At 41.2% G+C, this 17,728-nt stretch overlaps 1 protein-coding gene across 3 annotated transcripts in view; it reads right to left on the minus strand.

Annotated features, from left to right (window-relative positions):
* Positions 1-17,728, minus strand: part of arhgap46a (Rho GTPase activating protein 46a) — a 97,196-nt gene that overhangs the window by 15,887 nt on the left and 63,581 nt on the right. The window contains exons 1-5 of one of the 3 annotated variants that reach the window (XM_061874874.1): positions 17,538-17,675; positions 8,513-9,926; positions 5,664-6,324; positions 5,388-5,480; positions 2,497-2,570 (exon numbers count right to left, since the gene is read on the minus strand). In XM_061874874.1, coding sequence (XP_061730858.1) covers positions 2,497-2,570; positions 5,388-5,480; positions 5,664-6,324; positions 8,513-9,926; positions 17,538-17,539 — 2,244 coding nt within the window. In that variant the 5' untranslated portion in view covers positions 17,540-17,675. Of the gene's footprint in view, positions 1-2,496; positions 2,571-5,387; positions 5,481-5,663; positions 6,325-8,512; positions 9,927-17,537; positions 17,676-17,728 lie in introns of those variants that run through there. The other 2 variants (XM_061874873.1, XM_061874872.1) reach the window with 2 other exon arrangements.

A 17,728-nucleotide genomic window follows, 5' to 3' on the forward strand; every position in this document is an offset into this window, starting at 1 on the left:
CCTCAGCAAGCATCTGAGGCAAAGGACTTTCCAAACTTTTTCCAGAGGGTCGTGTAACAGACAAAATAATTTATTTTTTTTGGGTGATTTCCCTCCTAAACATGGCCTGTGTTAGATGATTAGGAGGGGAGTTCAGTAGATAGGACAGCTCTAGTCAAAGCAGTGTTGTTGAGAATTGTTTTCATCCATTCTATTGTATCTATAATTCATTTCTATTAACCTATGCTATTTATAACCTACTGTCTGTCCTATTTTATTTATGTACATCCTATTCTTCTTGTGGCACTTATTTGTACATTGGTACTAAATCTCATTCCTTTTAATTAGTGCTAGAATGACAAAGTTCCTTGAATCCTACCCAATGATCTAATGCAGTACATGTTTAATTTAATTTTTAAAGTATGCCAAATGATTTGCTGGCCCAACTTTAAGCACATCTGATCTAAAGGGTTAACCTCACCTTTCATAGCAATCACTGGTGGAGAAAAAAACTTGTTATTAAATCATAAATGGAAGTTGTAACATATAAAACATCTTCGTAAAATCTTGCCAAATTAAGTTGAAAACAGTAAGTTCATAACTTTTTTTTTTTAACACTAGTACTATTGTAATATTACCTAACAGTTTGACCTTGTAACAAATAAATAACCAGGGCGCTGAATTTTTTAAAATTTACATCGGATTCTCAATTTTTTTTGTTCCGATTCTCAATCGATTCATAATTCTAAAAAAAAATCCCAATAATTATATTTTTTTAAATTAAAGATTAAATAAATGGGAAATGAGTTATACTTGTATAGCGCGTTTCTACCTTCAAGGTACTCAAAAGTGCTTTGACACTATTTCCACTTTCACCCATTCACACACTGATGACGGGAGCTGCCATGCAAGGCCCTAACCACGACCCATCAGGAGCAAGGGTGAAGTGTCTTGCTCAAGGACACAGCGGACGTGACGAGGTTGGTAGAAGGTGGGGATTGAACCAGGAACCCTCAGGATGCTGGCACGGCCACTCTCCCGACCATGCCACGTCGACCCCTAAATTACTACTATTCTTTTTAAAATAATACATTCTTAAAAATACCCTTTTAGGCCATTTTTGTACTTACTGCACGTATGTCAGCAGCCAAAAGGAGCTTTTGTAACGGTAAACAGTAGGGCTGCGAATCTTTGGGTGTCCCACGATTCGATACAATATCGATTCTTGGGGTCACGATTCCATAATATATATACATTTTTTCGATTCGATTCGATTCTCTATTTAAAAACGATATTTTTCCGATTCAAAACGATTCTGTATTCATTCAATACATAGGATTTCAGCAGGATCTACCCCAGTCTGCTGACATGCTAGCAGAGTAGATAGATAGATAGATAGTACTTTATTTATTCCGTCAGGAGAGTTCCTTCAGGAAAATTACAATTTTCAGCACAATCCCATCCAAGATGAGACAAACATTACAGGGAGACAGAACAGGATCGCTGACGGGTCTGCCGGCTTCCAGCGCCCCTTACAAAAAAGATGACATACAGGTAAACAAGGGGGGTGAGGGGGGGGAAGAAAAAAATAGAAGATTAAAATAAAATCAAAAAATTGGTCTTAGCCTAGGCCCTGGAGTGGGGGTGCAGACTGAGGCCAAGGGAAAAAAACAAAAAAAACAAAAACAAAAAAAAAAGTAGTTGATTTAAAAAAAAAAAAAAAAAAGCTTTTATAATTGTAAAAGGACAATGTTTTATCAACTGATTGCAATAATGTATATTTGTTTTAACTATTAAACGAACCAAAAATATGACTTATTTTACCTTTGGGAAAACATTGGACACAGTGTGTTGTCAAGCTTATGAGATGTGATGCAAGTGTAAGCCACTGTGACACTATTGTTCTTTTTTTTTAATTCTTATAAATGTCTAATGATAATGTCAGTGAGGGATTTTTAATCACTGCTATGCTGAAATTATAACTAATATTGATACTGTTGTTGATAATATTCATTTTAGTTTCACTACTTTTGGTTTGTTCTGTGTCGTGTTTGTGTCTCCTCTCAATTGCTCTGTTTATTGCAGTTCTGAGTGTTGCTGGGTCAGGTTTGGTTTTGGAATTGGATTGCATTGTTATGGTATTGCTGTGTATTGGTTTGTTGGATTGATTTAAAAAAAAAAATAAAAAAAATAGATTTTCTTAAAAATGAGAATCGATTCTGAATCGCACAACGTATTCGATCCGAATTCGAATCGATTTTTTCCCACACCCCTAGTAACCAGTTTTGAAAAGGTTTTATTATATTTTTTATATCAATTAAAATATTACAATAATCGGTTTTAATCGAGAATCATGTTGAATCGAGTATTGATTCTGAATCAAATCATCTCCCCAATAATGAACTTGTGAGTTGTTGTAAGATTCCCATTGTTATTAGTTAAATTTTGATTATTTCTATTGCGGAAATAACTTTTAAATGCAGAGATGGAGTGTGTTCAATTGTACTCCTGGTTTACCTTTTTGCCTCCTGTGATGGCCACCTTTTGCAGTTTTCGATGGCAGAACTTGGCATACGTGCTGATCGGTAAGCCTGTTGGTTTAGAGAGGAAAGTAATTTAGCAATGAGACTGATGACCAAAAAGTGCAGTTGGTATTCAAAGTGAGAACTCATCATTAAAACTGGTGAAAAAACAAAATAAGTAAATAAATTTAGACAATATTCTTCCACAAATGTCAAACCTGGTAGGAGTGGCAATTGGAGAGACATGTTGACTGTGGTTCTAGCATATGGGGATTAGAGGAGGCCTGGCTAAAGTGTCAGCCTGGGAGAAGATTTACTGCTATTGAACAAAAGCTTTAGACACAGAATCCGCCTACACCTTCAACGTTCAGGTGATTCATCACTATACACACTTAAAAGGCCTCTGGGGAAAAAAACACAAGGTCTATCATTTCTGTGAGGCCAAAAGAAATTCTGAAAAGGTTGCAAAAGCACTTTTTTTTTCTTCAAGATTTCAAGGATGCAGTACAGACTTTCCGGCAATTTGTAATGTAATCAGGTGAAATTCCAACCAATCGTCTCTAAAAGGAAAAACCTGACTCTTGGGTCAGCGTGTACTAGTAAGAAAATCTATATATCATCTCTGTTTACACTCATTTATTCCTCATACCAGAGTTTCCAACGCATCAGGCACCTGAACCCTGGCCAGATGGACACGCTTACTAATGTGATTTTCTAGAGTAGCAAACATGTTCCAGCATGTTTTCCTTTAGTCTAAGGTCCTTCGATTTATAGCAAACAGGTGACTCCCATGCACGACCAAAACTGACTCAGTAATTATGTCTGGTAGATCTTGGAGAAGAGAATTATTCATCCAGAAACGCAAACGTGCAAGGACCTGTGGGGAGAGGTCCAACACGGTCGATGTTCTAAATTTACATGCTTGATTGTATAAAAACAGCAACCAAGCAACCAAAGTCCACAGAGAATCAGTGCGAGCTTGTTTGACTTGTGTGCACTGTACCCAACGGCAAACACACCTGTTAATATAGCTAAATTTAACAAGTAAACATTTAAAGGGCGTGTCTTGCTGCTGCTGTTGTTCACCAGGCTAGTTGAAAACAATGCCGCCCCCTGTTCATACATGCAACAGACCAAAAATATGTGTTTCAGCTCCTCTATCAGTAAGTCATTTGACTATTTTTAAACATGCTGGGATTTCTGGCGAGTCACCAGTCATTGAAGTGTCTTCCCTGAATAGTGCTCGTGTTCTGGTGTATCTTCATGATTTCTTAGTCAGCGTAGAGCACAGAGTGAGTCACGGCGGCACAATGTAAGAGGTTGCTGCCGCAGAGATGACTGTGGCCCCGACTGATGACATCATCATAACAGCTGGCAGTGTGGGTTCCTCTAATGAGGCCTTGTGCCGATGAGAAGGTTGTGAGACCACTGATGTGATTCACAGACTGTCCATTGAGAGCAAACAGAACCTTCTGAAATTCTCATCCCCCCCCCCCAAAAACAGAAGTTCTGTGAAACTCATTTATTGAGTCTGTGAGTACATCGGCATGGCCTAATCTGATAGTATTTTCCATCCCACTCAAAAGAGGTCACTCTTAAAGGGGAACAGCACTTTTTTTTTTTTAATGTTGCCTATTGTTCACAATCATTATGAAAGACATGACAGATTTTTTTTTTTATGCATTCGAAATTTTAAATAAACGTAAATAAAAGTCTACTTACAGCGGAGCTAATGGGAGCTCCACTATTCCCCCCATAAAATCTGGTAAACAAATATTCAGAAAGCACCAAAAATACATTGAGTGGTCTGCTGCTTCCTTGCTTCCCTGCAAGTTTTTTGGTGAGCATAAATCATCCCTCCAACCTGATAAATACATGGCTGTGGATATAATCCGACAAGTTGGGACACTTTGCCAACCATTTGGAACTGGTGAGAACCACAAAAAAAGCGCTTCTCCCCGACTTAAACAAGTTGAAAAACTTATTCGGGTGTTACCATTTATTGGTCAATTGTACGGAATATGTACTGAACTGTGCAATCTACTAATAAAAGTATCAATCAATCAATCAATCAAAAACTGTTTTTTTGCGAGTGAGATATTTTTCATCGAAATTAACATCCTAGTAGTCAGCAGCCTAATGACAGCAGATCTCGTATAGTAAGTAATTTTTATTGTGTTTGTTGTCCGCAGTGAGCAGAAATCAATGAAGAAGAAAAAAGTACTTTTAATGCATTTTTTAAATTAATGCGCTTTGTATGCTTAAAATGATCAAAATACGTAATTATTAAATTTTATTAACAATGTGCTTGTTACTACATTACATATATACTTACATAATGTATATAAAACCTTAATCGAGGTGTTTGTGTTTGGATGTTTTTAGGGGCTCTATAGGCAGAATTGAATGGCTCCCATAGGCTCCATTGTAAGCATACTTTTGATCAAATCTATTTAAAATTTAGAATGCATTAAAAAACAACAACATCCGTTATGTCTTCCATAATGATCGCAAAACAACTGCAGCTCCCCTTTAAGAGGTAGCAATAAGCTTGGTTTCTAATACGTCTATGGATGTTCTCATTCATCCAGGTCATTGTATCCTCAGGGCACTCAATAGATTGCAACTCGACTGTTTAGTTTGTCTTAAAAGCCGTTTCGCCTTATATCCAAACATCATGCTCATCGGTTTATGCTAAGACTTAGATTGGTTAGATCTAGTCTAGATGCTGGTGCCAAAACACTCAACTATCTATCCGCCAACAAGAAGAGGCTTCTAAGAGTTTGCAGTGCTGAAAGACCCCAACAGTTGCGTAAAACATTTTACATGAACAATATTTCCCATCTCCCCAGTTATATTTTGGGAATGGTCATTTATTCAATGTACCTTCGTCTTCATCTGTGCTTTGTTTCAGCTTTTTCCTGGATTTCGAGTTCTTCTTCAATTTCAGTTCCTGTTGTTCCAATACGAACTGAGTCACTGTGAAAGATAGAAGACAGTGAGGGTCATATGTTGGCTGGTAAAAGACTGAGGTCATCGCATACAATTGGGTCATACTAGTAAAAGTCATATGAAAAAAACAATTCATTTGTGCCTTACATAAGTAAAGTTGACTATCTGACAACAAAGGGGCATCTAAAAGGGGAAGAAAAAGTGACCCACCGTTTTGCTCAGTCTGAGACTCACATTTCTTGTCGCTGGTGGGCTCCGTGTGTCTCTGGATGTAGCCTTCTAGGTAACAGCGGAACTTGGGCGATGGGGCAAAGAAGGCCAAGCTGACAGCCATCAGCTCCCAACCTGCCGCTAAGCTTGTGGGGTTGGCGTTTCCCGTCGTCTGCCTCACTAGCTGCACATACAGCTCGTCCCGCAGGCCCGCCATGTCCCAGCACTTGGTGACAATGAGTAGCGCAGAGTGACGGCGGTTCAGACGAGAGGGTCTGTCTCCCATGTAGGCCTGCACCAGCTTGAACATTTCGCAAGCCTCCTTCCTGACAGTGCGGTTAGTGGTGACGAGCATAGGCTTTTTGATGGAACCTCGGTTCCAAGACAACATGTTGGCGATGGAGACCCGGCGCCGGAACAAGCCTTGTGTGTGCATGTTGAGGTGCTTGCTGGCCCAGTCCTCCATGCCCATGACTGGAGGTGGTGGTTGTCGCAGGGTGGCGTAGGGGAACTGGTAGGAAGGTTCTGCTGATTTTGTTCCATCAGAGCCCTCTCGGTTGTCATGGCTGGCAGGCCGATGTGGACCAAGTGATGCACTACGTCCATCTACCATGTCTTTCTTTCGGTTCTCCAACTGAGCCTGCAATTCAAGTGTGCCCACCTACAGGAGAAAAAAATGGGGGTTTAGAAAAGGCTGAGAAAAAAACAAGTACAGCGGAGGAAAAAGCTTGCAGTCTATTCTGGTCTCTTTTGCTGTGGTGAGAAACTGTTGCCTTAGAGTAGTGGTTCTCAAATGAGGGTGCGCGTACCCCTGGGGGTACTTGAAGGTATGCCAAGGGGTACGTGAGATTTTTTTTTTTTTAAATATTCTAAAAATAGAACAATTCAAAAATCCTTTATAAATATATTTATTGAAAAATAGCAACAATTCAAAAATTCTTTATAAATATATTTATTGAATAATACTTCAACAAAATATGAATGTAAGTTCATAAACTGTGAAAAGAAATGCAACAATGCAATATTCAGTTTTGACAGCTGGATTTTTTTTGTGGACATGTTCCATAAATATTGATGTTAAAGATTTCTTTTTTTGTGAAGATATGTTTAGAATTACGGCCATGAATCCAGATGGATCTCTATTACAATCCCCAAAGAGGGCACTTTAAGTTGATGATTACTTCTATGTGTAGAAATCTTTATTTATAATTGAATCACTTGTTTATTTTTCAACACGTTTTTAGTTATTTTTATATCTTTTTTTCCCAAATAGTTCAAGAAAGACCACTACAAATGAGCAATATTTTTGCACTGTTATACAATTTAATAAATCAGAAACTGATGACATAGTGCTGCATTTTACTTCTTTATCTCTCTTTTTCACCAAAAATACTTCGCTCCGATTAGGGGGTACTTGAATTAAAAAAAAATGTTCACAAGGGGTACATCACTGAAAAAAGGTTGAGAACCACTGCCTTAGAGGATGGCTATGTATGGTCTCAGCAGCAGGTGACACGCTAAGGACATTTAATACTACTTATTGACCCAGACAAAACCTAGTCCTGATTCCTGCGGTGAGGTTTATGACTATATGGAGCACCAACTTCCTTTAACAGAGAAAGTAAGCAGTAAGCCAGACACATTTTGAAGCAGCCAAATACAACATCATAAAATCTAGAACTCAGCCAAAATCAAAATAAAATTTTGCCAGCAAGCATAAAATTTGATGGCTTGTCTTCTGAATTGTATCCTGATGTAAAGTGGAACAGTTTGATGCCAGACACGCTCAACTTTGGTTCGCGCTATTTCAGATGTGGCAATATGCCTCGAGTACTGAACAGAAAGGGACAAAGGCTGTAGCTAAAACATTGCAATTATTCATAGTTTAATGGAAATGTCTCAAGTTCAAAGGATTATAGTGAACAAGTTCAATCAAAGGTCCTGCAGTAAAAACTGAATGTTTAAATAGGGCATTCATCAAGCTTGTAACTAGTGAACCATAATCCTAAAGTCAGTGAGTGTGTGTGCAAGTGATTTGCCACCAGGTCTAAAGGAACATTCCAGGACAGACTTAGTAGTAGTGGGGCCTGCCCGGTGTCAATTGGCAGTCAACTACAAGTTACAGTGTAGCAAACAAGGCTTGATGGTTGCCTACCTCTCCTACAATTCTGCTGCCAAGCCTGAACCATATGGACCACAGCTTCCCTCCTTCCTGAAGGAGGGAGGCCATGTCCTGAACCTCTCTGGTCTGGCATGAGCCCCATATGCCCAAGCATGGATCGGGCATATGGGTATACAGTACCTACAGAGCAGGACAGATGGAAGATGATAGGTAATGCTGGGACCATGGCCATTATGATCTCTAGAGACCAGTCTACCAATTTAGGAGATATTTGGAAGTGGGAACCCTCATGAGTAAGAAGTGAAGTGAAGTGAATTATATTTATATAGCGCTTTTCTCTAGTGACTCAAAGCGCTTTACATAGTGAAACCCAATATCTAAGTTACATTTAAACCAGTGTGGGTGGCACTGGGAGCAGGTGGGTAAAGTGTCTTGCCCAAGGACACAACGGCAGTGACTAGGATGGCGGAAGCGGGAATCGAACCTGCAACTCTCAAGTTGCTGACACGGCCGCTCTACCAACCGAGCTACAGAATCACTCATTGTTGTTTTTGTCTCTCTAAACGATGATACTTTTCACTCACGTTTCTAGGTTCTTAAAAATTCAGACTTTTTAAAAAAACTAACTTTTGCTGTTCCCTGTACATGTGACTAATGCAGTCCCTAATTTTAATCTTTAGGATGATTTGCCATCAGTGATCACTAATTTGGGTGTGGTGGGCCTTACCTGAGAGGGTGGTCCTGGAGTTTCAGGTGAAGACAGGCTGGCCTGGCTAGTAATACTCATCTCCAAGGTGTCAACTTTTTCAAATGTCCTTTTCTGCCGCCCTGGTATCTCAAGAGGCGTCAGCGCAGCGTTACTCAGAGAGCAAGAAGCCCCAGTGATGTCTTCTCGGGATGAGCACCTGACGGTTGATGCACCCCCCGCCCCAGCATACCACCTGAGAGAGTCTGCAGGGGAACGTGTCCGGGATAACATCGCCCTCTCGCCCATTTCGGGATCCAGTCCCACTCTCACCTCCCTCATAGTGTTGGAACGACTCACTACTTCCCTCATCTCAGCCATGAGTCTCTCATTGAGGGCACAAAGCTCCCCATTGCTGCCAACTGACCCAGGCCTGCCGCCAGCGCCCATTCTTCTCCTGCTCTTCCTTCTCAAGCTTGGAGAAGGCCCGGTTGAGTAACCGGAATCTTGATAGTTTGCAGTTGCCTGTGGTGTTGAGGAAGTAAAGTCCTGTGAAGCTTGACTGCTCTGCCTACTGTGTCGGGCCTCCATGGCACGCTGCACTGTAGCCTCCAGTACGCGCCAACTCTGCTTCTTATCCAGTGTACTTGGGCCTGGGGTCACTGCTTCTCTGTCTCTCAACTGACCTCGAACTTGGGGCAAAGAGTGAGCTTGTGTTTGGGGATGTGGCTGAGCCTGCGGCTGTGTTGGGACAATGTCTTGCCTGGAGTTAGGAGAAGGTGTATGTGAGGGTACAGGGGAGCCAGGAAGGAGCCCCTGTTTGGGGTCTACATTGATCATATGTTTGATGCACTCAAGGCCAGCTGGGCTATAATCAGAAGCAGAAGGATTTCTTCTGTGTCTAGGACCTGGGTGAGGTGGACCAGGGTGCTGAAGAATTCTTGGTTTCTGGAGGCTATGGGTGGGTGTCAGGCGAGACAGTTGTTGCCCATTGTAAAGATGTGCCCCTTCCACCTCCATGTCTATTGGGGGTTCATCATATATGGGACAGTCTGTAACTGGCTGGTCATAGATTGGGGCACTGCAACCATATTGAGGGGAGATTGGGCGTGGTGTGCTGGTCTGTGACCTGTTCAGGAGCGGACTAGGATGGTTACTGTCTGTTGTCGCTAAACAGAAGCTGCCATTACTGGCTTTTCTCATGTGATGGGCCTGGCGAGGGTCAGGTGCTGCTTTGCCGGAGGGGACGGTTTTATATGCTTGGGTGGCGCTTGAGCATCCTCCTTGGGTCTTATTGCTGGATGCATTGGGCGTGAAGTTGTTGGCTTTGTTTGGTGCATTGTGCTGGAATTGCTGCTGCAAAACTGGACTTGGCTGACTCCGACTCATGCTGTTCACCTTTACCAACATGGCTGCCTTAGAACCCGGTACAGGCTGCCATCTTTGATGGGCATCCCTAAGAAAAACACATGGTGCACAACATGTAAATCATGATGATTGTGAAAATCAGAGTTGATTAAAAAAAAACGCGAGTTAGTGAAATAAGTGAAAACAACACATGCCGCTAGAGTCCATCCAGTGGGGTTTCTTCCAATAAGGGGCGTATGATATTTTGGGAACATTTTTGATAATCTATTTTATCTAAATAGGAACAAATTAATGCCAAATTAATCTGAAGGCCTTATAAAAAGTGTGCCCTGAGAGAAGTCAGGATTGCTGTAGCTCACAAGGTTAATTTGTCTCCTTTTTGGTTGAGCGGCTGAGCTAACCTCAAGCAATCTGCCATCAATCTGGTCACACTGCTCTGGTCTGCTGCCTTCCTTTCTTGCGCCGCCTCGTAATCTTCTCCTGAAATTAGGACTTATCATTCCTCCAACTTGCCCTCATGAACCGGCTTCCGTCAAACATGGGCATTACTAACGAACGGTTTAAGTTGGCAAGGTGTGTGAAAATTACAGTGTGACGCAGTAAAGAATGGACAATCTCACCATACATACAGTGCATATGTAGAGAGCAGCAACAGACTTACCCTAAGTGTCTCGATCTTGGCGTGATTAATTAAATTAAAGTTGATCACCTGCTGTCGTGCTAATCCAAACGTAAATACCGTTACAAAGTCTTCCATTTTTCCCGAGTGCACTAAAAATCAGTTGAGATTTTGATTGTGGCAGGAGGAAGGCGACGCAAAGGGAGCGGGGAAGAAGGCGGAGTGAGGCCCCCCTTCTCCTTCCCACATCTCTCTGGAACAATGCTAAAATAATTCCCTCAAGGTCCAAGGTCCAACGGCAAACTTCCTTTAAAACCGCCCCCCCCCCAACTAAAACTTGTCACGCTCTTTCTCTCGGGGGCCCACAACAGCTCAGTTAATTGAGAGTCACCACACAGCAGTTTGAATGTAAACAAGCTCTCATCTTCAAACGGTTCCATAGATTTCCCATCCAAGCTTTGCCTATAACCAGCTGGGTCCACACCACCTGGCACGGCACCAAGACTGCCAGGGCTGTTGGGAAGGCGCCAATGTCCTCTCCTAACTGACACCAATCAAGACAGTTTACTGCCTAACACACAATAGAACAGACACACGTGTGAAGACAAGAAGCTTTCTTGGGATTCCCCCCAAATCACCAGTGTTTGGTTGTTACAAGTAAGTGTGACGTGTTACACAGGAGGGGGGTTTGATGGGTGACAGCTGTAAGCTGCTGTTTGTACTCTTTGAAGCACTGTATGTTTTTTTTCTCACTGTGGTCGTGTCACGTTGTAGGAGGTGAGACAGACCTAACAAAATCATTGCCACCATGGCAGTTGACACGCAGCTGACCATTTTGCACCAGTTTGCCATCATGTAACATCAAGGTCCTTTTTCTGATTGGCTGAGCAACAACAGACCTCACACACTAAAACCACAATAATCAAATTCCTCTTTCTTTATCAGCAAACACATCAAGTCTGTAACAAATCAACTTCTGGGGTTCATGCAAGGGCCAGTTGTGAAAAACATGAATCTCCCTTCTGTGTTCTTGAGCTCATGGAATTCTTTTTTTTTTTTTTACAAAACAAACTGACCCCGAGACAGTAGCAACATCCATTTCCTGCAACAGTAGAAGCATTGGTGGATGGAGAGAGGGGGCTTCCTCTCACGTTGCACAAACAGGCTGTTTACACCCTGCATTTATGACAAGGACATTGGCAAAATTATTACAATAGGCTATTTATGATTGACTATACAATCGCACCCCCGTTTATTGTGGCTAATTGGTATGGTATGAACATGGTCAACAAAGAAAAAGAAAAAAAAAGTCTTACATAAACTGTTCCCACAATGTTGGGAATAATAGCTTGTCCAAAGTAGGTTGGTAGGATACCAAACTAGGATTTAAGAAGGACCTACAAAACACTTTGATAGAGAGTGCTCAGAATTTAATTTCATGTTCGTCAGTATCAAAAAGTGGTCATTATATTAGCTAACTACGGCAGTAAGACTGTATCGGGTCTTTGAGCAATCTAAAGCCAACATTCATCTAGAACAGCACTTGGATGTAAGTAACACAGGGCCAGGTAAGTAAAATTACAAAGCCATAACCAAGGAAAAGTGAAATTGTGAGAAAAAAATAAAACCAACGAGAAATTGGAGAGACCAATGTGGGAGTGGAAGAGACCAGAGAGACAGGAGAGGAGCGTAAGGGCATGTGTAAATGAGAAGGGGTGGGGATTAGTCGTGGGAGAGTGCAGCAAGGGAATGAGCGAGAACGCTGGCATTCCTCAGAGCTCTTTCAAGGGGCCTCTGTGGCTGTGTGGGGAGTCCCTCACAATGCATGGCTGTGCCATCGTCACGGAGACGCCTCTGTAAATGACAAAGATAGAGTGCAAGGTGGGGGAGGATAGGACTAAGGCTGAACCTGAATCGTCAATCCCCAGAGTTGGTCGAAAAGGCTTTGACACAACACCAAACAGGCCTGAACTGGGTACTAATATAAAGAATGGCAAAAAGGTTGTACCATTAAGAACCACAGCAATTTATGATACAAAAACGAAAATATGTTCAGCTGTGTTTGGAATTCAAAGAGATGTCTGCTGCCCTTCAAGCAAGAAAGCATGTATTCCCACAGCCGATATGCCCACATCGCCAGTAACAATCCCCTTCATTCAAAACCTAATGTGAGCATGTGATAACTTTAAAAATCAGAGAAATATAGGATGAAATCAAGTTAGAGGCCCTTCGGACAACTTGCATCATAATCTGATTGGCTACTGGGGCAGCAAATGAACTTAACGGTCAGCAAACTCATATTAGTCTCAGCGGCTCAAGTGTTTCACATCACACAGTGTCTGATACCTCAGTCACAGTGCTGAGTATTACTGTGGTCAGATTTTCTTAGTGACTACATTTACCATAGGGATTGTCACAGGTGTTGTCTTTCCATTCTTTCCTGAACAGAGTATCCGCTGTTACAGAGCTATCCACGGAGCACCCTTTGCAGAAGAGTTTATGGATTTGATTTGTTTTTAAAATATACACCCTGGGAATAGCGATGTCTGAAAAACAGTGGTTATTATTAACATTGGCTCGAAGGAAGAGGAAATAAGTTTGTACAAGCCAAGCTTTTGCTGCACAAACATCTTAGAGCACTGACCAATGGGATAATTGGAATGTATGTGTAGGAAGGAAACTGAAACAGACAAAAGGGATATCTGTGAGGACAGTATCGTATCTCTATCTCCATGTGTTTTTTCTTCTTGCGTTTGATCATACGTGCTCCCATACAGGCCGGACGGGTCCCCCCCAATATTGAAGTCAGATACATCTGTTCCACCCAAAAAGTATAACACAGAGAAGAAAAATGTCTGGTTTTGAAATCTTCGACTTTTGTGCGTTAATTTTGAAAGCGTAACACAGTGCCAAGTCACTGGCTCGCCCCTGTACTCAGTGGCTCTGATCCTGAGAGAGACGAGAAACTGCAAGTGGTCTTTAAAACAGTGTGTAGAAAAAGTTGCCGGAAATATGGCTCCTTTATAAAGTCTTGCCGTTAATTTATATTCATATTTGGAAAAGAGGTCTTTTGAGTGAAGTCACCTTAATCCTAGGTTATTAAGTTGTAGACATCTGTCAGTTTTCTGATATCGGTTTCCCCCAATGGTTAACTCGTTCCTACACCTTTGTCTGCTCCAAAAACTCAAGCACAGGTTCAATGTTGCCCTACTTACAAACATTTGTGTTTACGCAATACTTCTTGAATTGTGCGTCTTTAGTGTAGTGCAACGTTTTCTACTACACCAAATCTACGCAACGCCATCCACATGGTGTCAAGTTTGAGTTTCAATGAACAACGGTGCGGAGAAAGAGACAGGAAATGTAAAAGGTAAAATAATGACATACAAACAGTACTTGATACAGACAGTGACGATAACAAGTTTGTATGTGAGGGAGTGTCTGCATAGCATAATATCTAGACTTGGTTCTTTTTACATCTTTTAAAAAATCCCAGTAGTGCCACCTGTCCTCCAACAGCTGAACTGGCACCTTCATCAGAGCCAAGACGTCTACCAGCTGTGCATGTTTCTGCTGTCAGGGTGCGATCCTGAGGAGTGCCAGACTGCATCATTCAACCGCCACTGGTATCATATTGAAATGATAGCAAGCAAAGCCCAGTCGACACACCTTTGGAATTTGAAAATGTATTTGCACCTCTTTTTGTGAGAGTAGGTCTTACTACAGCACAATTTTATACAAGGAAGGGTCAAAGGCAATGACAAACAACAAAAGAGCAATGAATGAACAAACGAGTCAGGACAACGGTGGCCACTGATACCGCATGAAAGTACCGTATTTTTCGAATTATAAGTCGCAGTTTTATTTCATAGTTTGGCCGGGGGGGTGCGACATATACTCCGGAGTGACTTATGTGTGAAATTATTAACACATTACCATAAAATATCAAATAATATTATATATCTCATTCGCGAAAGAGACAAAGAAAATGTCATCAATCGTCACACACACGTCAACCAATAAGAATTCGGCGGGGCCGGGTCATGGCAGAAGTGCATTGTGGGTCATGGGATGCTAACTGCTATATGCTACTGCCGTAGCTATTACAATGGATCATTTCAACGTTGGCGGTAACTTATAAAAACTGAGAAGGGCTGAACGAAAATGGCACCGAAAAGGAAATCATGTACTGCAGATTACAAGCTGGACGTAGTGAAATATGCATCAAAAAACCACAAGAGGAAGCAGCGCATACCTTTGGAGTTGGCAGAGTTGTTTAGAAGCGACATCGAGGAAGAAGATTTCATGGGATTTATCGATTAGGAGTGACAGATTGTTTGGTAAACGTATAGCATGTTCTATATGTTATAGTTATTTGAATGACTTAACATGTTACGTTAACATACCAGGCACCTTCTCAGTTGGTTATTTATGCGTCATATAACGTACACTTATTCAGTCTGTTGTTCACTATTCTTTATTTATTTTGAATTGCCTTTGAAATGTCTATTCTTGGTGTTGGATTTTATCAAATAAATTCCCCCCAAAAATGTGACTTATACTCCAGTGCGACATAGGGCTGGGCGATATTGCCTTTTTTTAATATTGCGATATTTTTGGGCCATATCGCGATACACGATATATATTAAGATATTTTGCAGTATGATGATTCTATGTGTATACATTAAAACATTCTTCTTCATACTGCTTTCATATATGCTACTTTTAAACTTTCATGCACGGAGGGAAATTACAACTAAGTCAATTGACCAAAAGTGTATTTATTAAAGTTATTAAGCAATGGCACAAACATTCAAGTCATTTCCAAAACATAAAGTGCAAGATTGTCAGAGACATTTTAAGTGTCAAATAAAAATGAGCTGCATAATAGGAAATCCAAAAGTATTCGTCCTTCACTATGTGGTATGTTACTAAGGTTATGAAATTATCTTCATTCTCTAGCGAGCGACTTTTCAAATGATGCTACATATTAGCAGTAATGCTACTTTTTATATCAACGCTTTCCCCCCCACTCTTGAAAAATTACGGTTGTGTGTTCGACATATTCCCACTTGAAGCCGAACCACCGCCAGACGATGGAAACCCTGCTGTTTTTAATGGGAATTAAGTCTTCCTTCATTTGTTACCAAATCCGCACCTTCTTTCTCTTGTACGGCTACGTTAGCAGCTAACGTAGCCCACTACGCTACCTCTCTGCTCTGCGAGGGCGTATACGTATGTGACGTATGTAAGAATGTGTGCCTGCTTGTCTGTGGAGAAGGAGAGACAGGAAAGAGTGAGAAGAGCCTGAAGTGTACGCCCGCAGCTAAAAGCAACTGCGTGAGAACGTATACTCGAATATTACGATATAGTTATTTTCTATATCGCACAGAGACAAACCCGCGAAATATCTAGGGTTGGGTATCGAGTATCGACTGGAACTGGGACTAACTTTCCGATTCTCCCGGAATCGTTCAAAAGTTTAAATTTCGATTCCTAGTTTCGATACCCAGTCCGCCGACCGGAAAAAAAGAATGAGTCCGCCGACCGGAAGAAGAAGCCGCTGAACACCAACCAAGAAGCGCCCACCGCCGGAAGTGTTAGCATAGCCGAGCCTATGTGGCCGAGCGAGTCAGTCAAGCATGGATAGCGGGCGTCGACGGTCGAAAGTGTGGCTTTATTTTACTAAAAAAAATGAAATATCGGCAAAATGTAACACGTGCGACAGGACTGTTTTGTGCTTAGGAGGGTGCACGTCGAACATGATGAAGCACCTTCGAGTTCATGGAGTACAAATAAATGCGTGTCCCGTCTTCGACAGGAGACACTATCAGTGGGAGCACGGAAACATGTTTAAGTACCTGCAGCATCGTACACTTGCGTGTGTAAATGTGTTTTCATGAGGTTTCCTGCAGCATCACACACTTGTGTGTGTAAATGTGTTTTCATGAAGTTTCCTGCAGCATCATACACTTGAGTGTGTAAATGTGTTTTTATGAGGTTTTCAAAAATAAAGCTCTCTTGAGGAAAGTGTACCCCTGTGAAAATGTATTCATCATTTATAATATTTATATTCAAATTCATAGATTTTATATTTATATTCTAGTTGAAAACAGCCATGTGAGGAATTTATAGTAAAGTTCATAAAAAGTTAATAGAATTAAAATTGATGGAGAATGTCAGACTATTTCATTCAGAAGGACTGTAGGTTAGCTAGCTCATTTAAAATATCCTAAACTTTTTTTTTGACCCTGCCTATTTTTTTTTTAAAAGAAAGAATCGGAATCGAGAATCGTCAGGAATCGGAATCAAAACAAAGAATCGGAATCGTTCAAATTCAAATGATACCCAACCCTAGATCAATCAATCAATCAATCAATCAATGTTTATTTTTATAGCCCCAAATCACAAATGTCTCAAAGAACTGCACAAATCATTACGACTACAACATCCTCGGAAGAACCCACAAAAGGGCAAGGAAAACTCACACCCAGTGGGCAGGGAGAATTCACATCCAGTGGGACGCCAGTGACAATGCTGACTATGAGAAACCTTGGAGAGGACCGAAAGCTAGGGGACCGAAAGCAATGGATGTCGAGCGGGTCTAACATGATCCTGTGAAAGTTCAATCCATAGTGGCTCCAACACAGCCGCGAGAGTTCAGTTCAAAGCGGATCCAAGACAGCAGCGAGAGTCCCGTCCATAGGAGACCATCGTATATATCGCCCAGCCCTAATGCGACATATATATCTTTTTTTTCCTTTTTTATTATGCATTTTCGGGCGGTGCGGCGTATACTCCGCGACTTATAATCCGAAAAATACGGTAATTGTCATTTACTGTAGTTTAAAGCCATAAACATTCAAAGGAGATTGACCAAATGGAGATCTTAAAACAAGAGTGACTTTAGCTTTTCTTTATTTAAAAAACAAACTCGGTCCTATGAAAAAAAAAAAACGTAACAAAAACATAAATCATGATTATAAACAGGCTCACAACATCATGTAGAAAAAGTTGAAAATGAGATAACCACATCAGAAGCAGATATATTTTAAATGAACATAAAACAGCGGTACTTACATCCTCTAAAGTGGTGACAGATGATAGCATGAAAGACTCCCACTCAACACATGTATACAATGTGCGACTCATTAAGAACATAAAGAAGTGGAGTTCTATCAAACCTATAAGACACCCCCTCGTTTCACCCCTCTGTTCCTGAATGAGCAAAAAGGTGATTACTTCTACATGACTCACTGACAGACAGTCAC

Source organism: Nerophis ophidion, linkage group LG16, assembly GCF_033978795.1.
Source record: "Nerophis ophidion isolate RoL-2023_Sa linkage group LG16, RoL_Noph_v1.0, whole genome shotgun sequence".
In the NCBI taxonomy this organism is placed as follows: Eukaryota; Metazoa; Chordata; class Actinopteri; order Syngnathiformes; family Syngnathidae; genus Nerophis; species Nerophis ophidion.